Below are 27197 nucleotides of genomic sequence, written 5' to 3'. Positions count from 1 at the left end.
GTTAGACCAGAATCCTATGCCCATACAGCATCATCATTAAAACATTTACTTATGAAACATTTGTCTGGAGGCAGACTAAATTCCTCTTAAACTCCTCATAGTTTATCTGCTAGAAACTTTGCTGGGATATCCAAAATCGAGATGCTATGCAGACTAAATTCCCTTCATTTCTCCTAGGAAAGGGTAGTACCTCTCTTTTTCCAAGGGCGGGGGGGGAGGAGGGGGGTGAGAGGGGGAAGCAATTTCTTCCTACACAAGTAAATATTTTGGGATTTGAAAACAAGTACTGCTTTTAAAAGTTACAAAACCAGGAATTAACCATTTAGAAATATAGCATAATCTAGACAAGTAAGAAAATGAAAACAGTGAAACAGAAAAATCTAAGAAAAACTACACTGAGGATTTGACCCAACTAGCAGAGAAGGAAACCAGTTCTTGTCTCTGAAGTCTTGAATCTTCAAAGTCCTGAGCACTATGGCCCAATTATGCAAAATCTTTAAGCACATGCATGGTGTTGAGCACATAATGTTGACTCTACGTACTCTAACGAGCACTAAATAAATGTTTCATTTTAACCGATCAGATCTGAGTGCTCAGCTTCATTTAGGATGAATCAAGCTCTAGCTGCAGCCTCAGTGACAACAGAACACATGTAGCTTTCTGATAGTCCCATAAGTTATCTCTAAGGAGTGGGAACATGGCAGGAAGCATAAAAAAAGAAATCCACATGGCTTGATTAACTTAAAACTTCTGTTTGCAAATGTTCCTAGAATGGAATGGAAATTTTCACCACTCTCCTCCCAGATCTGAAGGATGCAATGTTGACAGCGATAGACGGACACCACGCACCCTCCGTGTCCCTGTGAGTTGAAGATGTGGTGTGAGCTGGTATGTTTGTCAAAAGGTCATCAGGGCATACACCTTTTAGAGTGCATGTTTCCTTGGAAGGTCTCAAACCAGATCTTGCCCAATGGCTAGAAAGCAATCCAGAGCAGCAAACTGGATGCTCTCACTGACAGAGGCCAGCCCCAATCTCCACAGGGTGAAAGGATGAACCAACTATACCTGAATCATGTGTTTTGGTAAAGATTGTTGGACTTGGGCTTCTTCTAAATTCTCTTACCACCTGGATAGGCACAGCAGTCCAAGGGGTGGCAAGTATCAGGGTGATTTTGGAAACCTTGTGGTGTGCAGGTGATAGACCATCACATGGAGTCTTCCTAAACTCTGGCCTAGATGAAAGGTGGTTCTGAAAGACAATCAGCTCTGGATTTAAATCCTTGCTTGTGACCTCATTCCCATCAGCTGAACTTTCTCTTCCAGTCAGCACAGCTGGGGACAGCCATATATCTCTGGAGACAGTTTGCTGGGGAAGGCCAGGATACTTAGAGGAAGTCACATGAAATCTTGTGATTTGAAGAGTTGAAGATCCACCTGAAGTGAAGCCTTGTTTTGGTGTCTGAGATGCTGTTGGAAGCCCAGCTGGAGTTTCAGTCACCTTTTCTAACTGTGGCATGAGCAGACTTGAATGAGCATGACTGCTTCCATGGGAACCTGCTTGAAATTGCTTTATCGTCAAGCTGCAAGTTGAAATATAAAGCTTCATTGAAGTGTGGAGATCTGGCATTTGGACATTGCACTGGCCACAACTTTGTTGGGGTGGGAGAGGATCACAGGGTTCCAGGGATGCATGTAGATTTTTGCTGTGGAGTGTAGAAACAGCTGGAATAGCAGACAGATCAACATCCAGGCGTGACATCCAGCTTGGTGGAGCTTTGCAGGAAAGGACATCAGAGGGCAAAGAGACAGCAAGCTTCAAGGGATTGCTTCTTTCAGAAGAAATACGATGAACACTTTTTTCTCTTTCTGAATATTGCTTGTAAGATGCAGATGCTGACTGAGTGCCAGAACTCCCATACCCTTTGCCTCGAGGGTCCCTTGGAGGACTGAAACACCTGGATGTGTCATTAGATGGATTAATACAGTGATCAGTGCTCTTGAGACTTTTCCTTCGGTCTGTGTGTGCCAGGACGACATCTAGCCTTGAACAGTAGGCTCCAGAAGACACACTGCTTGATGGTGAGCTGGCATTTCCTGGAGCAAGCTCTGCAACTGTCTGACCAGTGGGAGGATGCCATGCTGATGCTGGCATGTTTTGAAAAGGCCTGTTCTGCACAGCAGATTCAGAAGGAGAAGGTGGGGTCATTCTGCTGGAAGACAGCACCACTTTCACAGTGGAGACATAGGTTGCAGATGAAAGTTTGCAGTGATGGTCCCTGCATGACATTCTGAAGCTTAGTCCTAAATGATGCAAAAAATCAAAGCAACAGAAGCTTGCCTTTCCCCCTGTTTTTAAAACCAACTCCTAATCCTTTTTCCTGTGGCTCTGGAAATTTCCATTCTTCCTCTGAAGCAAAGGAATGAGAGATGAATAAACATTCTCCTGGAAAAAAATTATAAACTAAAAAAGTCCACATTCAAAACAAAAAAGCACAGCTCTTCTAATAGTGCTACCACCGCCTGTCACGTCTGCAAAGTGATACGAGTGTGGGATGGGCAGAAAGACAAATTATGGAGCATGAGGCTTTGCTCCCGGAGCGCTCTGACAGTGAGACTGCAGACAGAGTAGGAGGGAGCCAAAAACGCCTGCCAGAGACAGCCTGCAAACTCGCTGTTATTTCATCCGAGAAAAAAAAGAAAGCAGCTAACCTGAGCAATGCGTCTGCTGCCGTGAAAAGGTTAGAACAGAGCAGAGTGTACTGGACACCGCTTCTGCTCAAAGCAAAAATGATTTTTTTTTCTCTTCCTTCTCTTTTTCAGCTGTTGCTTGTCTGCACTCCAAATGGCAAGATGTCAGTTCGCAGGTCTTAGCAGAGTTTCCTACAACAGTTTCATGCAATGGCAGAAACGAATGAATAATAATAAAAATAAAAATATAGATATTTGCCTAATTTTCTCCAAATATGCTCTATTTTCTTCAGCATAGAACAATCCTAAACTGAATTCTGCAGAAATCCTTCGAAGGTTTAAGCAACTTGGATGTAATATAAGATGCTGGCATAAAGTCAAAGCTGTCACACTGGCACGGACAGCGAATGAAAGAGCAGTTCTCAGTAGTAGTTCTTAGTTTAAACACTCCTCTGTTGCCTTCCTTCTTCCCCTGTTCCTTGCTGCTGCAGGGGAGACTTGATCTAGGGCATATGAAGTACTGGGAAAACTGGATCCAAAAATTATGAGATGACAGAAGTTGCTTTCTTACACACACATTTTGCCGGTGTACAAAGGAAAATGCACGTGACTGAGCTTTGCCTCAAACACAGAAGTCAGAAGAAACACGAGGGGTAGAGAGATTGCTTACATTTGTTTGCCTGAGAGGAATCTTTTTGAATGTACGTTTGCCTTTGTCCCTTCTGAAAGCAGCAAATTACAATATTCCCATCGGGAAATTAGTTTGGGAGTTTTCAGCTGATGTCTTGGCTGAATGTTTTTTGAAAATGTGCTTGAAAGGATTGCTTTCCTATCCTCCTGCCTGTGTGCCTAGGGAGTGGAGTGTGCGTCACGATGCAGACACATTTTAACTCCATATAGTAGAAACAGAGCTCCATTCAAAAGGAATCGATTCCTCTTCCAATTGTCCTTCAAATGCAGAGAAGTAAAATACAAATAGTGAATAAGGAACCTCTGTTCACTGTCAAATCGTATACACTGATCCATAAGGCAGATGGTGACAGCTGCAAAAGACGGCTTTGTGGTTTTTGTTACTTCTCCCTCACTTAGATGAGAGTCCTGCAGCACAGGAATAACCCACTTGAAGAGTGATCACACTTAGAGATGAGACTACAAAAGCAATGGGGGATATTCTGGGAAGACAGGAATTCCAGCTGTAGAGGAATCCGAACAATGTTGCCATTTCCATTCAGGTTGATGCATTGAATATTAAGGATTAGAATCCAGTAGAAGGTAAATGCCTTCCTGTTCTTCCATGAGCAGCAGCAAATGAGCCTCTCCTTGCAAGGATTTGCTTTCTTTACTGATTTCAGGCCACAAATTCTTCAAAGGTACAGCTTATTTTGTCAGCAAACACATGTAGTCTCTGTTTTTGCAGCAGCATAATAGCTTAAACCTGCATCACACTATGTCACTGCGGACTGACATTGAGGTGATTACCAGCATCTCCAGGTCTCAAATAGGTAAAATTGACTTAAAGACAGCCAAATATGATTTAAAATGACCAGGCAGCAGTGGAATTTGTGAAGTACAGCTGAGATGTGCTTTTACCAACACTTCAGCTCTGAGGCAAGCTGATCTTCCTGGGCAGCTGCCTTTTCTTCACAGTACTTTTGCTCAGTGTCAGCTCTGGGTTAAAACCAAGATGACAAGAATGGACAACACAGGAGCGAATCATCATGATGAAGGAAAGCTAGTAATTCCTGAAAGGAAAGCTGTTCACAGTATTAGCCTAATTGGTGCATCCAGAGTAGTGAGAGTTGAAACTTTTCCTGAATACTCACAGCTCATTGAGGATCTATTTGTTTGCACCCCTGGATATGAACAAATTCAATGTCTCTTCCTCCCACGTAACAGCACTTACACATTTCCCAGATTAAATTTGTGCACTAATCCATAATGGTCTCTTCTAGGCATGGTGGTAGCTCGGTGACAGCTACCAGTGTCTCACCAGGACAGAGTAGAGGGGGAGAAGAACCTCCCTTGACCTGCTGGCCACACTCTTCTTAATGCACCCCAGGATGCCATCGGCCTTCTTGGCCGCGAAGGCACGTTGCTGGCTCAAGGTCATCTCGCTGTCCACCAGGAATTCCAGCTCCTTTTCCCCAAAGCTGCTCTCCAGCAGGCCAGCTCCTATTCTATACCGATATGTGGGGTTGTTCTTACCCAGATGCAGTACCCTACACTTGTCCTTGTTGAGTTTCATTAAGTTTCTCTCTGCTCAACTCTCCAGCCTGTCCAGGTCATGGTGAATGGCAGCACAGCCATCTGGTGTGTCAGCCACTCCTCCCAGCGTTGTATCACCGGCAAATTTGCTGAGGGTACACTCTGTCCCATTGTCCAGGTCATTGATGAATATATTGGACAGAGCTGGACCCAGTACTGACCCCTGAGGAAAACCACTAGACATGGGCCTCCAACTGAACTCTGCCCCACTGACCACAACTCTCCCAGTTATGCTGAGAAGTCAGTTCCTTTTCCTGGATTAACTCACACTGCCAACATTCATTTTCCAGCAGCTGAATTTCCTCAGTGCTAACCCTCAGCCAGAGGTGAGGCTTCCTGAAACACCTGCAAAGTAATCTCTGTGTCCTCCTTCAAACCCTCTTCACAATTTTCCTTTTCTCTGAAGCCTGCAAGACAATGTATCAGTGGTAAAGCAGTTGATATGCTGCAATCTGTTCGTAAAGCTAACACTGGACAGTTGTGTCCCTCATGTGTTAGCTTTTATATGTACTTGCAATGAATTTTATTTCAGGCAAGGATCACCTTTTCATTTCTAGTTTCACACCTAAGCCCCATAAGAAAGGGTGAGTCTTGTATACTGCTACAGTCTCCAAGTGATACCACAATGCAAATAATAACAACAAGAAGAGTGTCTTGTCTATACACAGACTCAAGGATTTTAAGCTGTAGGTGAACAACAGTGCCCCTTTTAGTTTGGGAGAGTTCAAATGCTTTAAGAGTTTAACTGCTTATTTCTAGTTCATAATTCACATACCTCCTGTGAATTCAGGAGCATGTCCAGGTGATCCCAATCCTTGTAGAACATTTGTTCTTGATGTATTTTCTCCAGCCACTCCTTCTTCTGTTTCCATGCATTGTACACATTTTCCTTCTCTTCCAACAGAGCCTGTAGCTTCTGCTGAATCTGAACAAAATTTCCAATGAAAAAATGTATGTTTGTCTTTATACCGATGGACAACGGTAAGGTGTGAGGAGAAAGGATTAACTGGAGTGGTAGATAAGCCCCTTAAATTGCAACAAAATTATCTAACAGAAAATAGTAGAACAAGATCTAGCACTTATATTTGGGCAAAGAGTTAAACAGAAGTGCCTCATTTCAGGAATGGAAGAGCACTTCTTACAACATATATAGCAGTGCAAACCAAGAGCAAAGAAAGGCAACTGTTTCTCAAGTGTACCTTCTACCATCAAATCCTAATTCTCCATTATCTTTAGTAAGAATAGTGCAATTATAGCTTCAAATTGTGACAGGAAATATACTTAAATAATTTATCAACATAGCATGTGGTCTTAATCAATAAATATATGCATCAATGTTTGACCTCATGCAATTTCAACTTTCAAACTCTGTATAACCACAGGCCTTCTATAAATTATTTTTCCTACGTACTTCTACCAGCAAAGGCCTTTACAGTCAGGAAGATCTCTAGTTACTATAGTAATACATTGCAATATTCAACAAATTTTCAGGAAATAGCTCGCTCAGATGGGAGAGTAATTTGCACGAACTCTGAAGTTTTCTGAAGATACTCAAGAGACATGGTAATGAATTGTCAGAGGAGAAGTAAACCAGTAGGTACTGGAGAAGAAATAATGCTGTGAGAATCTTAGAGGTTATTTGTCTTGAGTAAACTGACATCTTCATTTCCATCTTTCATTTCCAGGGAGTTAAATATACCAGTATAATTTATTACTACAGAAAGTATTTCAATTCATCTTTAAACTCTCTCATATGTTTGAGTGTTTTCACTCTTTGGTTGACAGGTTTTTGTCCAGCCTAGTCTGGTATGGATATAGCACTGTAACATGAAGCATAGCAATTGTACAGAAAACCCAGTTTGGGAAGTGGGTAGAATTATCTGCATTGCTCAGAACGTGGCGACCTTCTTGAATAAGCCCGGCTTTACTGAAGTGGGCCCTCAGGAGATGCCAACATTTATCTACTGTTGAGGGAGGAAATGGAACAGATATTTCTGCACCAAAGTCAGGCAACACACTAAGGCAAAAGTAGGTCATGCATATGGATATGTGAGAGTTTACACACACATTTGTATGCTCACAGCACGATATAGTATAGAATGATAGTTACGCTAGTGTGAGTTGCTGCATGCATGTGACTGAACTCAACTGAGTTTCAATTACCTCTTTTGATCCTATTTCCCCATCTTGCAAGAGTGACTGTCCTAGCTGTACAACATGATTATACTTCTCTTCTCGTGCTTCAATCTCTGCCAGTAGCTGTTGATGCTGGGTAAGTCTCAGGCTGCTAGTAGATAGGTCCCGAATAGTCTCCTTGGCTCTCATTTCCCTTATTATTTCTGCTGTCCATGAGAAATAGTCCCACACCTGGAACCCAAAAAACCATGTAAGTTGAGGTTAGAGCTCAAGCTTGAGTTATCAGACAGGAAAATCATAGACTGACTGCTCAACTTTAAATGAATAATAGGTAATAAAAGCAGAGATAAGAAAGAAAATATTCCATTACGTCTTAAAGTACTTCTGTGATTTTCAACAAGGGTAGATAACATGACTGCAGGTATTTCTATTTGCTGTGTTAAACCATAGAGGTTTTGTAATACCACAGCCATAATCAAACTGTGTCGTATCACATCAATGACAACAAGGTTTTATTTACTGCCCTTTATTCCATCATTCCTTAAGTGTTCTCTGGTGTTATTTCTTCACAGAGGATAAAACAATATCACACTAATTTTCTGTAACTTAGCTTTGGCTAATACAAGTGTATTTGAAACTTAAGCTGTACACATATACTAAAATAAGAGTGAGAATTTTCAGGTGAAAAACAAATGAGCTCACTCTAATTGAGGTGGAAAAAAGGCAAATCACAGGTCAGAAAAAATGGCTTAAGGATATCAGGTATGCAGATTCAGCTCCTGGGCTGTGGAACTTTATGACTGAGACTGGCACAGAGACACAATTCTGGAAGGGAGAAGGATGTAATACCAGTCTAGTTTCAAAATCTGATGAACTGATAGACATATTTACAATATCTTAAAATGTCTGAAGCATTCAGCTGAGGCAATTATGAGCAAAAAAATCTGTAAACATATCTCAGAATTATTTTCTGATCATGCCTGAAGAAACTTGTGCAAGTAAAAGAAAACTGATGCTTTCTGCACATCTTTTTCTGTGTTTGATTCTGCACCTTCACTAGTCTGCTTATTTTAGGCCTCTCATTTGAATCTGTAATAGGACTTGTGCTCTTACGTGTCAGTTGGTAAAAACCAGCACCGCAAAGGACTGTACTGGGGATTATATGGGATAATTAATTAAGTTTTGTTATAGTTTAATTGTGTTTGGATTTGTTGATTCAACTCTGAGGTGGTAAATGGTCTTTTAGTTTTTAAATGTATTTTAAGAGAGTGCTATATATAGTTAAGTGCTGAAGAAAAATGCTCTTTTACTGCAGAGAACTAAAAATTTTCTCTTGTGAATGGTTGCTGTCTTTTCCACTGAAGGAAACTATGTAATGGAAATAGTTTCTTGCCTGTTCCATTTTATCCATGGATTTTTATCCCTATCATCAGAACTTTGTACAGCTCAAAGCTGGCTTGTGAATCATCCAGCCAGGAAAAAATATTTTCAGAAAAGCACCACAAAATTTATATCGGCCAATTTGGGGTCCTAAGAGTTTAGGCTTTAAAGCCAAGATACTCTTTTCTTAAAGCCAGTGAACACAGCTACTAATGAGTCCTTAAAAGGACTGTAGTCCTTTTAAACACACATGTAGTACACATGTGTTGGCATCACTTTGATTTGCAGAACTAATTCACATGCAGCTGGATGTCACTGTAGACACTGACACTGCACTTGGCACTGCAAATGTCTAAGACTCCTGAGATTTTAAGCTAAGCATTAGGAAAAAAATCCATAAATCTCAGGATACTTAATGTAATGGAACAATTCAAGAGCCAATAAGAGGTTATTGGCATGCCACTGCCAGCAACATTTAAGAATGGAGCAGACATCAATCTGCAAGAAACTCATAAGCAGAACCTGACTGAGACCATGCAGATCTTAACACAAACTTCAGAACAAGAACCTCAAAACCATTCAGAAATACTTTGAGTCTGTGTCTAAATTCCTCTTCCCTGACAGAGTTTCTTGGAAGATCTGGAGCCCTCTGTTGTTACTGTGTTGTCAGTGAGGGCCAGCTCTGCTGTTTAATCTGACTGAAACTGTACTTGATGGGATTCAAGGAGATACACTAGATGGTTGCACAGAATTTTCAATTCAAGGCTGATTTGTTTTTGTTTCACCTCTTAATCTGTGTACAGTTTCATAATGAAAAAGCTCTATCAACTACATGGGAACAATACTAATGAAAAAAGTACACTGAACAGCTGTGACTAAGTTTGTGGACCTCTTGGCACAGCTGAAAGAAGGAAGAAAGCAAAATTGCCTCTTTGCACTCAGCAGTTTGGGGAATGTTCTGCAGTAAAGCTGCACTAACATACCTGAGAACTACTGAGATTCTTACAATTAGAAATGGCTGTATAAACCTGCCTGGTCTCATCTGGGCAGATAGATCACACTTAGAGTTTATTGCACTTGCAGAACTACCTCTTCAATTCTTCAGGAATTATTGTGGAGATGAAAACTGAGAATACTTCTTGCCAGCAGACTGACATGCTGTATAAACCTGCCTGGTCTCATCTGGGCATAGATAGAGCTTATCACACTTGCAGAGCTACCTCTTCAATTCTTCAGGAATTACTGTGGAGGTGAAAACTGAGAATATTTCTTGCCAGCAGGCTGACATCAAAGAGACAGGGAGATGCCTGAGGCATAATCCCATTTAGGCATATCACTGAGAATAGAGTCATCTGGCTTTGGTACTTCTGTTTTATGATGCAAAGAAAGCACTGTAATGACTGTGTAGCTCTCTCTGTTAAGCACTGCCATATTTACATATTTTTAAGATGTTCATTCCTTGTAAATTCACCAATGCAGATGAAAGGACACACCACCAGAGTAAGAAATGGGCTCTAGATTTGCCATTCAGATCACAGGATGCATCACAGATTTCAGACAAAATTCAAACCAAAGGTATTTTGTATGTTCCCAGCAATTAAAAAAGCAGCCCCACCAACAGGACATTTTCTAGCTGAAGTCAATAACTGTGTTCATGACATAAGTTATGAAACAAATCAATAACAAAGTCAACCCTGAGTGACTATGCTTTAATGGATAGATCCATCAGGATCCATCTCCTGATGAAGATTCTCCCAGGCTGAAGGCTTCTAGAATCTAATATATGTTAGAAGAATATATACTAGAAGATGTTTGTCTTGTTCTTACTGTCATCCCTAGATCACTGTCAGAAAAACAGTGGACAAATGAACTTTTCACCTACATCAGTGGAGCCACTCTATTTTTCCTTAATTCAGATTCTGATTAATTTTATTTTCCCATCAACAGTTCTGCACAAGATAATGGATTCTAAACAGTTAAAAACCAAGCCAACCAAACCATCAAAAAAACCAAAGTGCTGTAAACATCCATTATGTCTAACTGTAAAATTTATTTTTGGGTTAAATATGACAGGTAATGCTGGTTTGAACCCTTTTAAGAGACTTAAAGTGGATTAGCCTAATGTGCAGAAGCCTCATATGCTAACACAAAAGCATCATGTACACTCTATTGTGGTCTTGATTCCAGCTCATAACCTTAAGACAAACTTGTCAGAAGATTTTTTCCAGGTGAGCATACCCTGGAGATTCTCTGCTTCCCAGGAAACATGGAAAGAGAATGTGAACTACCAGAGGCATCTTTAATTGACATGCAAATTACACCTGGAACAGTTTAAGAATACAAAGAATGCAAAGGTATTCTAGAAATCTACATTAGCAACTTCTTTCATAATAAAGGGAGTACCCTTGCAGGGAGCACCTGCTAAAGTAATACTTGCAGCAATAATCTACTAATTCGCAGTGGTATAAGTGGTGAAGTGAAGGCACTTGCAGCTCACACTACTGACAATTGCAAAGTATTCTGTGGCAAATCATAGCTCTGTGACCCACTGAGTTCTCTGGAGGGAAAACTACTGTGCATTGCAGATTATGATATTATGCTTATATACACACGTAACTTCATTTACGCAACTTGAAAAGTTACTGCAAAGATGAGTGAATTGTATTTGATACCTTCCATGAAGTTAACTGAGGGTTATTGCATGCCTTGAGAGAGAGAGAACAAACCTTCAGCCATTATAAATGGGAGTCTAACATACATTTTTATCACTCTTAGTGGGAATTGCAGAGTCTTCGAGAAGATGACTGCTACTCCTGCGAAGTGATGACTGTTTCTGGCAACTATAGTTGCACAGATAGCACCTGCAGCCTTTCACATCAACCTTTGCAGCTTGGATGTACGCCTATGTTCCACACTATCGAAGGCAACTTTCCTCTGTGAATAAGTGGATAGAAGGCAGAAGTACTTACATGTGCCTGAAATTGGTAAAGCATATGTGCTTGTTCCAGAAGTTTCTTGCGCAGTTCCACTTTAGATTTCAGGGCCTTCCAGTTGGTCACTATCGCCTGCTGCTTTGCTTTCAGGTCTTCCACCTGCTGCTTTGAGCAATGAGTCAGCACGTGATCTGCAGAGTGGATCAGCTCCTGCAGCTGTACAGAAGGATGAAAGAAGCAGGTAGGAAAGAGAGCCATAGAGGTCCAGCTAGTATCAGAACAGTTTTGATAAGAGCTAAGTTAATTGTCCATGAAACTACAACTGGAGCAATATTTTCTGACCTAACTTTTCTCATGCTAAACAAGTGTCTCTAATTTCAGTTCTGTGGAATAACAGTGACATCCAGTGTTTGCTAAGGCTCATCACAACTGTGATTTTTCAAATAGGCAGCCACATATTGTTTCTCTTTTTAACTATACCATTTGTTACATGAGTAATGCAAATAATAGCTAACCATACTTTGTTTTCCCCCATGACTGTATAGATTAGCGGTTAATACATTTTCTTCATGCATATCTAATGCTCTTTTACCTAAAAAAGTAACAAGCAACTGATGGTATCAATTCTAGTATTATCTGCCACAGGGCCAAGATATGAGGCCACTGGTAAGTGACACTGGGTTAACTACTTCAGTAATATCAATATAAAACATGCTGTTTTAACGATACCATTATATTTACTAAGCAAAAGAGAAAACTCATGCTAGTTTTATTGATCTAGTTGCAGCTAAGCAAATCTCCTATATACAAGGAAGCTTTCTAAACAACAGTTGTTCTCATGAGATGAAACTTTTCACGAGTTTGTATAGTGAGCCCTATCCTTTCTCACAGTCCGCTTCCTACCCCTCTAAACACGTTGCAAATTCCAAACTGCTGCCCCATCCTTCCTTCTGTAATCCTTTATAGTCTAACAATGCATTTTGTGTTCAATGAACATACAGTTTCTCTGCACACAGAACAGATTCTGAATTTTTTCTTGTAATCACCTGGAACACTTTGAAAAAAGTGGTAAACACATCATAAAGGCTGGCATAATTACACATTTCAAACTGTCATCAAAAATATCCCTGTGAATCACTTAAATGGTCAGCACTGATTCAGACCTTGAACATATTAAAAAAGCAGAAGACTAAGGAAGATCCTTAGAAATTTCTCTCATGGAGACCCTGTAATAATTTGGTTCACAGTACCAAGTGATTACTGTGATTGTTTCTGAAATCTGAATTTTGGCTACACATTAAAGAACACAAATGACTTTCATTACCTGCTGCTCATTCCCAGACAGCTCATGCTCCAGGGCCACGTGGTTCCGGAGCTGGGTTTGCACACCTCTCATGTCCTTAGCAACGTCATCTGGAATACTTTTGGACTTCTCCTAGAAGGAAGAAGTCAGAAAAAGTTCTGTTACTTTCTACTTCCAGAGCAGAACACAGCAAGCCTACTTTAGTTTGTGTAACGCAGCTCATAATGCACAGTTAAGGACATCCTAGGTCACTCAACCATGATACCTAAAAGGAAGCTGGAAAAATCTGTCCTAGTACATTTGTCCTGGTAACTCTCTTGTAAGTACCTTAGTGACTAAGCTATCCAACTGGAAAAGAGATGAAGGTTCAAGTCTTTCCTTGATCAGACAACACAGAGGAATGTTTTACTGGCTTTGAGTTGGGAATCAATCTTGAATAGCTACTGTAGTGACATATAGTGAGTTCTTAAAGTAGCATTAACAACCAACAGTTTCAGGCTACTCTTTGGGGTACAGGTGGTCTATCTGTGAATGATCTTTAGACAAAAATTTTCTTACACATGCTCAGGAAAGACTGCTGTAGAGATGAGAGAAATGGAGAGACCATCAAATAAAAGGAGACTTAAACATTTATTTAGCTCAATAAAGGTTCTGAGGGGATTTAGTTGTTACACAGATATGAACTGGGAACACAGAAAGCCAAAAGAAAAGGCAGTTCAGCTGGAGGACAACACTGTTGCTAGAAAAAAATTATTAGAAACTTGCTTCAGGTCAATTTAGGTGAAAATCTGAAGAACATTTCCAATCAATGGGGAAGTGCATTTTTGTAACAGATTCACAGGCTGGTTTGGGGTACCAACAATCCACCTTGATAAGGTGCTGTTGCAGTTTCCTATGCTATAATGGCACTGGAGTTGGTGACTTAAGCAAGATCTTCTGGTACTATGTTCCTATGAGAAATGGCTTTACCTGGTAGGTATCTGACCAGGGTATACAGGAAGGGATGGGCAAGATGACTGAATTGCTCTCCTGCTCAGTAGTGATACTAACAAGTTGTGATACAAGAACTGTGTGCTACTTGCCTGGACCAAACTCAGCATGGGATAAACCAACAGCTGGTCTGTGAAGTGTTTCTGAACTGTCACTTGTCACTGCAACAGAATTAACTACTTCACCATTGAAGTTAAATATGCACCAGGTTCTGAATATCCCAGCTGGTATACAGTGAAATATTATGATGTTTGATTTTCCATTCATGACAGGGAAAGAAAACACTTGGTTGAATAGGGCAGCCTCTGCCAGCACAAGCAAGGAGAAAATCTACTGCATGTAACCTAACAAAGCCCTGTTGCCTTGTAAACAGTGGAAACTGTTGGATCATTGCCTTCTGTACACATCTGCATTAGGAAAACCACACCTTTCATTACAGCAAGGATGTGGTTTCTCTGTGAAATTCTTCAGGATGCTCAGATAAAACAGAAGCCTGAAGATTTTGGGCTTCTCCCCCCAGTTTTCACATTGGGACTGTATGAAAATATTGCCAGTGCTGGACACTGAAATGAGAGGAAAACATTTTTGGCCCAGCTTTTTGTGTCAGGTCACATGACTGCCTGACTACTTCCAGGCTAATGGTCATTGTAATCTGACAAATGCCTTTTTCACAAGACAGTTCTTCCTTCAGCACATAAAGCTACAATGGTGTACAAGGAAGAACCACAGAGAGACAGTAAACAGCTTCTTAGTCAGGCCTGATGACTGCAAACAATAACACTATACACATTGCACTATGAGACAACTTATTTCAAGCCCTGGTCTTGGTTTATCCCACAGGTCAGCAACTCCAGCTGCATCTGGTTTCACCAATGGTTCTCATAAGGTGACCTGTCAGGCATCTAAGGACTACCCAGGATTACTTTTTTTTAACACCGAGTGATCATACAAGTTTCTTACTGAGATTATTTTAGAATTCAGCAGTAAGCATGCTGATAATCATAAGAACACTCCACAGATTAAACTGAAATGAAGTTCTCATTATATGAGACGTTCCCATTATTTTTTACCTCAATATGAGCCAGAGCATCTGTCAGATCTTGGTAACACTTGTGAATTGCCTCAGCATCTCTCAGCCGCTCACCTCGTAATCTGGTAATTTCCAACAGCTCCTCCCAGGAGTTCCTACAAGGAAGGATGGGGAAAAGAACCATGTAAAACAATGAAACTAAGAGTAAAAGAAATTAACAGTCTAAAGAAAGACTGAAAACAACATCTCCTCCTACTTTGTTTTTCATTCCTGCCATTAAACTCTGTTGGAGTGATTCTCTGAGGGGCAGCATGTCTCTCACTCTACTCTGTCCATGTCCTCCTGTCTGCTCCAGGCACTTAAACAGACGGTCTTTTATAAGGGTACTCCTCTCCAACATGCTTTTCAGTTTTTATATGCAGGACTTGGAGGACTGAGTCAGACCCTACTATCCCCTCATGATTCTCTTTTGGGCCGGTTTGAATCAATGCTCAGAATATCTTAATGTTGTTCTGCAAAGCAGCCATGAGATTCAAACTCGAAAATCAGAAGCAATGAAGAAGCAACTCAACTCCTAGCCTTTCAGTTGGGTGATCCTGTTTCAAAGGTCAAAGGAAGTAAAGCACCTCTGATGCAATTTTCAAGAAGCCAAATCGACAAGCAGATAATGTCTGCATTATATTGATCTGTTTTTAAATAAGGCATGGCCACAGCTCTGTATCAGTGAGAAAACCACGTATTTTTCAGTTAGAGAACTGGGAGGACATGCTCTATCTTTTTCTAATTCCTTCTCATTTCCTCATCCTCACGAATGAATTGAAGAACCAAAGCATTATAGAGCTAACAAATAGTCTCCTACCTTAGCTCTTTCTGCTTCTGCCGAATTTCCCAGGACTGAGAATGCCCACAGTTCAGCAAGTTGTCTGCCAGCTGCTGGCAGGCCACAACTCTTTTCCCAGCTGCTTCCAACTGGTGTCGGAATGTGTCATATTTGGCACAAAGTTGCTTTGGAAGGAAAAAGAAAAAACAAATAATAAAAAAGGCATCTTGAGTACTCACTTTTCCCAATCATATCTGCTCAGCTATCAGTGCACAGATAAAAGAAGGTAATAAGCTGAACATATTTGGAGATGGAGAAACTGCAGAGAATGACTGGCTTTTACCTTCAAAGATCAGAAGGAACTACAAACTTTTAGCAAAACATGAGGCTTGTGATGCAGATGGGAGGCAGGAAAATTATTAGCATGCATAGAAACAAACATCCAATGTACAATGATTTTCAATTACTAAATGATACGTTTTCACTTCATGAATGCAAATGTGTATGCAGTACTATAACTGAATGGTTCTGTCCAATTTGAACATTTAGGATACAATATATTTTGAACTAAATTACAGTGAGGATTCTAGATGGCTATTGATTTCTAACAGACTGGCATTAGATTGGTTTCAGTGCCAGTGAAGAGGCATAGCTGTAAACGTACATCAGCATTTGTGATTAAAAGAATCCTTAATGGACATCGCGTTGAAATATCTGGTTATTAAAAATAGAAAGGAGTTGCTCTCTGAAGGCGTAGACATTTTAGCATGCAGTTGTTTCATGCATTTCAGCCCCCATGGTAACAGGATGTAAGTGTCAGGCAATGCTGCCTGCCTGTCATAACAAGTCAATCCTTCTCACCCACTCTTTACCCTTTTTCTCTTCCTGTCTCCCAGTTATTTATACTTATTTCTTGCTCTGTCTTATAAGTTTCAAGGACAGTCTTAGAATCTTTTACAGTCTCACTGCATACAGTTCGGTTGATTTTCGATCTGTTACTCAAAAACTCACCAAGACATGTTCGTAATCATTTCCATAGTCTTCAGAGCTGGCTGTTTGTTTCTTCTGAGTGATCCAGTCTTGCAGATCTTCATATTCTCGTAGAAACTCATGCAAAACAAGAGTCTCATCCAGCTTCTTCCCTCTGTTTGGGGGAAGGAAACAACACAATACAATTAGACCAAGAGAATATAAGAGGAGGGCAATCAGTAACTTTTTTCCTATTAATCCCCGAAACCTCTCACCATCAAGACTCATTCTCTTTAATGAAAGAGCTTACTTTATTTCTCAAGATTGGAAAAATATGTTTGTAGGATGACAGCTGTCAGGCAAGTCAGACTCATTGGCTGAGTCTCGCAGAAAAGTACTATGCCTAGCTGGGCTCTCTCCCTGTTTTGTTTGTTTGTTTTTCCTTCCCACGAGAATACCTTTCATTTTTCCCCCCCCCCAGATCTGTCCTGATCTGTCTTTCTAAAGATAATTGCAGTACTTATGAAAATGAGAAGGAAATCTTTCTCTCATCTGAGGATGGTGCACCAGGAAGGCAAGTGCTGTGAAAGCCATTTTATGCAACTCTGTTCATAGTGCCCGTTCAGTAAAAATGCCTCAACCTGCTGTGTATTTCTGATCATCTAGAGTATCATATAATATAGCCTGACATGTTACAGGCCTCCCACAGTAATAAAACACCTATTTTCCATCTGCTAACACTGCCTGGCCATTGTGCAAATATTCCAGGAAAGATGAACCTGGCTACCCTGTTTGAATCACAGATGCTCACCACAAGAGATGCAGACTGCTGACAGTCCAGCCCACCAAGCAGAAGGGTAGGTGCAAATCAGGTACGGATCAGAGGTACAGACCAGAACACTAATAATGCACCATGATACCTAGGTTAACATTAAGCATGCATGAACACAAACCATTTCACTGTCTAACAGTCACAAGTATTTTGGTATTTCTAGATTGAGTATTTTTTTTTCTGAATTTTTCATTCACCGTATTTTCTATTGATGCTTTTACTTCTTCTTTCACTGTCTAACAGTCACAAGTATTTTGGTTTTTCTAGATAGTATTTTTTTTCTGAACTTTTCATTCACCATTATTTTCTAACGATGCTTTTACTTCTTTAATTGCAAACAAGAATACTAAAAAAGGTAAAATATCAGCATTTCTTTTATGCTTAACCATTCTAGTATTCGGACTAATTTATTTGTTATTCTAGTTGCAAGGTAAAATATCAGCATTTCTTTTATGCTTAACTATTCTAGTATTCAGACTAATTTATTTGTTATTCTAGTTGCAGAGGCCCAGTCCTTTTCTGAATGAAATTCTTGTGGAGGAAAAACAAACTTTTCAGACTTTGTTCCTTCCTGAGAACAAACCAGAAGTGTTTAAAAACCCTGTGTGCAAGCAAACTGTTCCGTTGTAAACATCTTACTGTAACAACAACAGAAAGGAAGTGAAATGAAAAGTAAATTACTCATTCAAGAATAAAACTCTTCCTACACTAGCACAGCCACTCAGCATAAAGGTAAATGTAACTGCAATTGTCTCTCTTCTGCTACGTAATGAATTAAGTAATTTTCAAGCAACATTAAGGAAATATTTTAAAAATAGTTTTTCCCTTTTGATAGCAGATTCCAAATACCACAAAGGCAAGGCAGAATCCAGCATCTCGGTCACTTTAAAGGAGGATGATGAAGGGTAAAGAGGAGATTTGGGGACTTCAAATCTTTAATATGTAGCAAAATTCCCTGAATAAAATGTAGGGTTCTTGCTCAGCAATAATGAAAAGCTCATATGTTCATAGAATTCTAATACAGAAACAAGCAATTTCCTAAATACAATTGAGAAAAGAGGAGATAACGGATATGATCTAAATTCCAGTGAGGTAACTGGAACTGGTAACTCTGAATCAAATCGAGGATCCAAGGGGCAGTTCTAGTTTATACCTTGCTGCAGCTAGTTCCTGCAACTCCTGGAGTCTTGAATGAACTTGTTCTCTTGGTGCATCAACCTCAACATACTGGATGGAGCCCACAAGAGGAAGAGTTTGGGCACTTTCACTCAGTTCTTTCATCAGATCTTGGTAAATGGCAATCTCATGCTCCAGTGCCTGGAAGAGAAAAGAGTAGATTGAGATCCAGTTGTCCAAGACATCCACTGTTTCAACTTTTGCAGCAGTCTACGGTATAGTCATTGAGACGTTAAAAGAGGAGAAAAACTTTCTGGAAGCATGTGACATTTCCATGACTTTATCAATCTTGTATATCAAAGACTATACCAGTGTCACTATCTAGCAACATTTTAAAGTGTAAATTCAAATAAATAGGTGAATAAAGAAAATTAGAAAATCCTGATGTATTATTAGGCAGCGAAAATTATTCCTGGAATTACACTGTACCTATATCTTTGATTCTAAAAAAAAATAAAAATAATAAAATCAGGCTTCTGCATGCATCTGTTGAGACTGAAAAACAGGTATCAGATCACAGACAGTTTTGGCCTTACAAAAAAAGATGAGAATATTCATCATTCTTCTTTTCCCCCAAACTATATTTTTTCCAACCATGTTAGTAAGCTGCATTGATCTCTTCTATCAGTCTGTTCACATGTAGACATACATCAGTGTGAAGATTCTTGTAGATGGCTGGACACTTAAGTACCAATGAGACAGAACATTTTACAACTGCAGACAGACTAGAAGATCAAGCGCTGTATAGAATTCATGCAGAGAAATACCTTATGTTTCTTGAGGAGTTTCAGTGTTCCATCTTCATCCTTACCATACTCCTTGCTTGTCACAAGTGGACGTTTTTCTGCTATCCAAGCCTCCAGGTCTGAAGTATTCATTAAAAACTATCAGTTAGAGAGAAAGCAAATTAGTTTCTACCTCAGCTTTCAAAATACTCATGTCAGTTTTTGACATCATGAATGCTACATGGTGGGTGCACTGTAGGATTTACTGTGATGTTTTATTAAATAACAAATAAAGAATATTTAATCCAAGAACTACTATTCCACACTGTTCTGTCAAATCATATGAAGGTGAAGAAGCCCACAGATGCAAGACTGCAGTGTGGGATAACTAAGGTCTTCTCTGGGCAGCAAAGCTCTGGCACTGTTTCAAGTTGTCTCACTTTTCTTTCTTAACATCACTGTCCTTACTTGACTCTTCCTTTATGTTATTCACTAAGGGTAGGGGCTAACTGTATAGTATCAGTGTGATATTTCTCCTTCTTCCTGAGAAGTTCAAATCACCTATAAATACCAGGCTTCATAAAGCCTATTAGTATGGACATTAGTATGTTTTTATAGATGGAGGAAATAAGAGCCAGATGATCAAATTCACCAGACAACATACTTAGGGGCCTGTGAACTCTGTGCAAATGCTGTTTATGTCTACAAAACTGCACATTAACTGAATAACAAGAGAATTATCAGTTTCTCAGTATCATTTTGTTGCCTGGAATAAAGATTGGACAACACAAGAGATCTGTTCTTTTCTGACATCCTTGTCATAATTCTCCAGTATGAAGGGCCAGTTCAGGATCCATTGTATGACTTAAATCAAAGCCTGAGGCTGTATAAAGATACTGAGAAAGGAGCTCCTACGAGGAGAAATGTGTTCTACACACAGCTATAAGGGATGGGTACAGAGTCAAAGGCAATCCTCTAGAGCAACAGCTCTAGACTGGGAGCTACATTCAGCTATACAACCCAGCTCTCCATTCCCAGAGTCCAGTCTCAAACAACTGAAGTGAATACACCAGATCCAGCAAAGCTGTTTTGTTATTCACTTTAAAGTGTTGGTTGTCTTGTTTGTCTGAAGAAGCTACTATGTAAGCACTTTGCTGTAATTTGTACCTCTTGGAAGCCAACTGAGTGCTGCAGCTGCTTCATTCTTTCCTCACAGGCTTTCTCCAAGCCCTGCCAGGCAGTCACAAGCTCCTGGCATTTCTCACTTATTTTCTGAGCTGATGGGTGCTGGCCTACAACCATTGTCTTTCCTTTATCCAGGACCCGCTGGACTTGCTGTTTGTGGGCATTCACTTCTGCCTGCAGTTCCTGGGAATGAGAGAAAAGAAAAAATAGGAATAAAGGAGGGGTACGTGAGGACAAAAATTCTATGTGCTCCTAGTCCTAAGCAAAACTGGCAACTGGTGATGGTGGGCAGAGTATAGCCACTGGACACAAGGACTGTCTGTTTCTACAACAGCTGCAGCCTCAGCCACCAGTCCCAGCCCTGCTTGTATAATAATCTGCTTTTGGTGCAGACATTGAGGGAGGAGCCAAGAAACTGAAAGGTGGCAGTTTTTTTCCTACACTCTCAGCTTTACTCACCAAAGTCCTCAGCCTGGTGCTCTGGCCTGGTTTTACCCCTTCTCCTTACCATGCACCTCCCCCTCCCCTGCCCAGCAGTCAGGGAGGTTTGGGAAATGGAGCAGGACAAGGGATGAGACACAAAGCTGGGGGATTCAGAAGAGTGTTGAGCTGCTGATGGGAAAATAAAATATCACCAAAATATGAATGGGCTGTAGGATAATGGGAAGAGAAACACTGTGAACAGTACCATGAAAACCATTAGACTCCTGCTCCATAAAGCCTCCTCACTGGTCTTACAGCCTTTCTCTAAGGTTTTGCAATGCAGGTGCTGCAAAATCCAGTGTTGCCTGCGTTGCAGGGCAGCTCTGAGGTGTTCCTCTGGCTGTGAGGAACTGCTACAAAAAATCAAACTCTCCAGAAAACAGTGTTAATCTGTCTTTATAAATATATTCACCGTGGTGTTCAAACCATTTAACAAGCTGTGCAGAAATAAAATAAACATGAAACGGCTATCATATGCCCTCCTAGAAAATTTAGCATGCACATACCTCAAGACTACATGTATAATGAAACAGTAAGCAGAGAACTAAAATGAGATGAGCGTATAACAGTCAAAATATTCAACCCAGATCAACTCACAAAGCAAAAAACCCTCTTTTTTTTCTATTTAGTGTGAGGTACACTAGCTTTTCATCCACTTTTAACAGGAAGAGCTACAAAATTTCTCAGAATAACAATACTGCAAAAGATGACGAATTTTGTACTTTCCACATGAATTTAACGTTTGCTCTGAAAATCACCACCACATTGCTGACTTGTCTTTATCCACTGGAACCATTTTAGCTGGGCTAGTGCTGGAAACAGTGAATGTACTCATTGAAAGCGTGGCAATACATTTTGCTTGCAATAAGCTTCATGAAGGTAAAGGAGAACAGTGCAGGTGCTTGTTTGCAGGCTGAGGTGAAATGCTATTTACCATCATGCTATAATACATTAGATTAAAGGACTTACCTTGTGTTTTTGCAACAGGCTTTGAGCCACATCCAAAGACTTCCCACAGTTGGTGGAATGGGCAATAGGCAATCGCTCATTAATCCAGTTCAGTTCCATGTCATGGTAATGGTAGAACTCATAGAGATCCACTGCAGCTTCCAGCAACTTATGCCTCTCATCAAGAGGTGCTTGCAAAGACTCAAACCTAAGGGACATCCATTAAATAGATGTTAAAGCAAAGCTTTATCCTGATTCTGCCAAGGGAATTGGGCTATGATATCACTGTGAAAATTAGAAAACAACGGACACTTTTTGCAATTAGATTTCCGTGGTTAGTGCTGGCTGCACATAGAAGAATCCCTTCTCCAGAAAGCTACTTTTGGCAAGTAGACTTATATGATAACACTAAACGTAAGCAGAGTAAAAATGATTTACACTTTTGAAGCTCTAGGATTGTCCTGTAATGCTTTAAGGAACTAGTCACCATTGAATGCTGGATCAGTACACCTCTTAGAAAGCAGTGATGGTCTATGGACAAGCAAAGGACTAGAGGAAGAGTACAGCAGGCAAGGACCAAGGTCCTGTAATAAAGGGCCAACAGGCAGCTGTGTAGGTGAAGATCAAAGCACAGTTGTGGTACAACTGGGAGAAAAAATAATTCCTAAATATGGGTTAAATTTAATCAACCACAAGACATTAGCTAGAACATAGAACAAAAATTGCTATTTGTCACAAGGAGTGGAGACAAAAAGAGAACGATGCCTCACCTTTTCAGATATTTCTGTGTTTCATCCAGAATCCTCTGGGAGTCAAAGTGATTGGTGGCCATTTTCCTTGCATGTGATACAATAGAGTTCATTTTTTCTGCCAGCACACGCGTCTCATTTTCCAACTGTCTGTGCTGCTTGAGTAGATCACGGCTGGAGCGTAAATCATGGCCCGTCTCCGATTCCTGAAGAACTTTCTCAATTTTCTCTATCTTCTTTTTAGCGTCCTGCCAGGAAAAGATTATGGCACACTCATACTGACATTTCAGCATCCTTTCCCTTCACTCAGCCTCTCCCACAGCAGCTTCTTGGATACAATTTTTAAATCCATATATGCTTTCTTGTTAACATGATGGCCAGGTGTCTCTAGAGGAATCTCCTGGGAATATCTCATTTTGCACACTGCTTTGGAGTACTGTTCTCTCTGAGACACTAAAGCACATAATTATAAACAGCCTCTTTGAATTATCTTCAGTGACATAATACAAAAAAAATTTAAAAAAATCTTCACAGGCTTCAGGTTGTAGCTACAACACAACAACAGTTCCATGACATACTGGTATCAAAACAGCTTCACAGCACAGTGCTCCTCTTACACAATTTGCCTGGATGATGCTGCACTTAATACCATGCCATACCTCCAACCCCCGAACCAACTCCAAGCAGGCAGTTATGTTTGCACAGCATCGACCCATGCAGTTTTGTTTGTTTTCCTAGTACAGGATGGCCACACAGGCGAAGTGCTGAGCCTGAGCTCAACAGCTTTGGTGCTGTGCTAGCGCTGTTATCCTGCTCATAGCTTTGGAGTGAGCTTGGTCAGTGTTATATTGGGTTTTCTCTCCTGAGACTGTAGACAAAATAGACACCTTAAAATACACTATTATCTGGATCCAGATATATCTGGATATAAAATACACTATTCTGCTCTTTTTTTGGTGAAGACTACACAATAGAGCAACCAGGCTCCTAGGCCATTTTCCCCACTCTGTTCCCCACCACCTCCTGACCTGGAGCAGTTCCATGAGCTGTTCCTGCTGCCCAGCTTGTCTCAGCTTGTCACCTCGCTCTATCATCTTGCCATACAATTCCTTCCACTTCTTTTGAAGCTCTGACATCTTCTCCTGGATAGAAACTGCAGCATAATGGTTGTCTTGAATCAGTTGATTTCCTTTCTGGAGAAACACAGCACATCAACTTTTTGAGCAGAGCAGCATCTGTGAAGTTTGGGACAAAGTGGAAGACTTAGCTCCAAAACTGCCTTCACCTTTATCAGTGTTGCAAAGTGCTCCTCATTAGCCATCATTTCCTTCTCAGCAGCCTCGTGCCACTTTAGTTTGCGTAGAACATTTGTTGGATCACGATAGGATTCATCTGATGCAATCTTGTACTTCTCTTCCATCCATATCAAAAGTTCAGCAGCATCACGATTAAACTCCTTAAAGAAACAAACAGGATTAAATTGATTTAACTTCTGATTCTGTGTGGGTTTGCAGTGCATCCTTGCTGCCAGGATTAAGCCCTGATCACATAAAAGTTGTTCTACATAATCAACACTCTTAATTGAGGAGGTATGGTCTTGAACCATTGATGTGTTTTTAAGTCCTCAAAGTATATATCTTTGTCCCTTTTTTACCACATTTACTAATATGTTGCATTTAATTTTCAGTGAAGGTCAGCATTTTTGACAGACTACTTTAACCACAAGTGGTCCAGTCCTCTAGTATAACTTTGTATCTCAGCACTGGAAGCTAAATTTGGTGCCAAAAGTACAGTTTCCACAAGAAACTGTGCCAAATTATTAAGGCCCAGAACAAAACCAAGAAATGAGCAGAGTAAGTTTACCCAGTAGACAACATTCTGTTGATATTTTTCAATCAATACTTCCCTGTTTGTTTTGGTATTTTGCTATGGTTATGGCTTTGTAAGATTTATCATCAGTGCATCACCTGCTCTCTAGAAAGTGAACTTCTTTGTCTCGTAGCCAAAGAGAAAGTGAACTGCAGTAGGAATGCTCAGCAATTTGAGATTTGTCCCATATTAAGGCAAAGGATACAATTACTTCACACGTGCCTGACCAAATCTGCAGTATCAGTCCTTTTACCTGCAGCTGTAGGGAATCCAACAATCTCTGTTTTCTCTCAGTGTTGCTTTGTATCAGCCGCTCCCATCTTCGATGGAGAGTGACCATTCTCTCTTCAATACTATCAGGACAAACAGAAAATCCAATTAAATACTAGTCATATTGGTTTCCCTTGTAGTCATGACTATGTTATAAATGGAATCGAGTTCAACACCTCTACTGACAATATGAAGGGACATATGCCCCTATCCCATGACCATGCTATTGCTTGACAGCTGCTCTGGATTTTCCTTTAGTATGGCTGTATTACATTAGTGAACTGCAGTCATGTATGTTTGACTAAAACACTTAGACCTTTCTCTTTCCAAAATATTCCACCGTAACTACTAATTTTCTCAGTGATGTAAGTGCAACGAGGCTCTGGAATGGCCTTCTAATGGTAGTAGTGCTGGCAAGAAATCAGGTGTTAAGAACAGTTTTATAATTTTGTGAAGGGAATTTTCAAGACGTTATCACTTGTGATGACACAAACATTGTCTTTTTGACCCAAGAGGTCCATTCTATCCCTGTATTTCTAATTCTTGCTTATGCTGAGGCCCTCTTACTGGCTCTAGAACAGTAAAGGAATTACAGATGATAGTTCAGCTTTGACAAAAACATGAAGGAGCCGCTCCTGATGAGCTCGTTCCTTCTGAAGTCTTCTGCAACTTTTTAACAGCAAACATTAGTTCTAATACACGATACTGATAAATGTAGGAAAATCTGTTTTTATGTAGGCATTTAATGGCTTTACACTGAAGAAGTTTTAACGCTATATGTAATTTATGACACAAAGCAAATTACTCTAGCTTTCTGTCAAATGTCACTTTTAACCTAAAGCATTTTGCTTATTTGCAGTGAGAGCACAGGAAAAAAAACCCCAACAACCTTTGTTCTCCTCTCACTTTTAACCTAAAGCATTTTGCTTATTTGCACTGAGAGCACAGGAAATTTGTATGTTTTTTTAAAAAAAACCCCTTGTAATCCTCTCATCCAGCAGATCACAGCTTGGAGGTCAACTAAATTCTGGCTCAGAGAAAGTTTCTCATCTCACCCCAATTGCACTGCATTGTTTATTAAAGCTAAATAAAAAAGGAAGGAGTTTGAACTCACATGTGAGATGCAAAGTGTCTGTTCTCTATCAGGTTCACCCCATTTTCATTAAGTGCTTCAACTCGTCTCTTCAGTGCCATCAGGAGTTGTTCAAATTCCTGATGTTGCTTCAGCAGGTTTCGAACAGCATCTACATGGTCCTGCATTTAAGGAAGAAAATTTGATCAAGTTTTTTCTTGGTCGTATGTTGTTGCTGCAGTAAGGAAAAAAAATTAGGTCCTTATTTTCCCCTTCTCTTTCACGTAGGGGACATAGTGTGTGTTTTGTACGTGCCTAAGGATGTTCAGGGCTACAGCCAAGCAGTAGGTGTTTAGTTTTGTATTATATCTGGTTCCTCTGTTTTATGTTTCCACTATGGTTCCATTTTTACCTTTTAAGAAAATCTGTATTTTGAATTTATACCAGCACTTTGGCTTATCTGGGGACATGCAATACGAAAGCCCATAACTAAGTAAAACTTGATTCCACTTAGTTGACACAAAAGCATCAAAAAAGGTATATTTTCAGTTTCAGCTGAACATATAAGACATGGTGAGATGCCACAATCTCTTCCTGCACTGATGTTGTGACTATTGTCTGCATTTGTTTTTTTCCTTTAATTTACTTTCATGTTCTTAAAATACTCAATGAAAAGAAAAAGCTTTATTTTTTAAAAGTCAGGTTTTTACTTCACCAAAAAAATACTAGTTATGTTCAAGCTGAAACCTTTTTTTAATGGTTAGCCACCAAACAATGAGTCAACTGTATATAAATCATCTGATATGTACATATACAGGAACAAATCACAACTCCAGCTGGTTTTTTAAAGCAATGTTTTGAGAAACAATGAGCTTCATTCTCACTAAGGTGAGTAAGAACATAAGAACATTAATAAGGACCTGAAAGTCTAGTTTCCAAGTATCAAAATGCCATGACCATAAGAATGAGGAAACTAATCGAATTAAGAAAATTGTTGCTACACCCTGGATGAGGAGACAAAGTAGGAGAAAACAAAATTGGCTGCTCTACATACCCCAAGGTCATTCCCCCGGAGAAAGGCCTCATGGCCAGAGAGGGCTGCATTGATACGGTCTCCCTCCCTATTGAACTTCTGCAATTCCAGGCCGTCCTGCAGCTTTTTACGTCGCTGTTCCCACATGTTCTCCAGCTTTTTGCTCTTCTCAGCAAGCCTCTCCATGGACTGCTGGACATCTACGGTCCTGCTATTACTGGGTTGTTCGTGGATTACTTTGCGTCCTAGCTCTTCCAGCTGCATAAATCTTCCCAGAGTCAAAAAGAAAAGTGAGACCTCACTGCATGAGGGAATATGAATACACTTTCATCACAGCTCTT

General features: G+C 40.2%; 1 protein-coding gene across 1 annotated transcript in view; it reads right to left on the bottom strand.

Moving 5' to 3' along the window:
• Positions 1 to 27197, bottom strand: part of SPTBN5 (spectrin, beta, non-erythrocytic 5) — a gene marked incomplete at its 5' end in the record, with an annotated part of 88946 nt that overhangs the window by 44549 nt on the left and 17200 nt on the right. Inside the window, 17 exon segments of the mRNA XM_010189148.1 lie at positions 5729 to 5878; positions 7117 to 7320; positions 11439 to 11618; positions 12727 to 12837; positions 14766 to 14880; positions 15585 to 15730; positions 16557 to 16689; positions 18500 to 18663; positions 19290 to 19406; positions 20415 to 20615; positions 21885 to 22071; positions 22634 to 22860; positions 23641 to 23805; positions 23898 to 24068; positions 24735 to 24834; positions 25866 to 26005; positions 26878 to 27124. Of these exon segments, the coding sequence (XP_010187450.1) occupies positions 5729 to 5878; positions 7117 to 7320; positions 11439 to 11618; positions 12727 to 12837; positions 14766 to 14880; positions 15585 to 15730; positions 16557 to 16689; positions 18500 to 18663; positions 19290 to 19406; positions 20415 to 20615; positions 21885 to 22071; positions 22634 to 22860; positions 23641 to 23805; positions 23898 to 24068; positions 24735 to 24834; positions 25866 to 26005; positions 26878 to 27124 (2758 nt within the window).

Source organism: Mesitornis unicolor, unplaced genomic scaffold, assembly GCF_000695765.1.
Source record: "Mesitornis unicolor isolate BGI_N332 unplaced genomic scaffold, ASM69576v1 scaffold5267, whole genome shotgun sequence".
NCBI classification, from domain to species: Eukaryota; Metazoa; Chordata; class Aves; order Mesitornithiformes; family Mesitornithidae; genus Mesitornis; species Mesitornis unicolor.
This window is presented reverse-complemented; position numbering and strand designations above follow the sequence as displayed.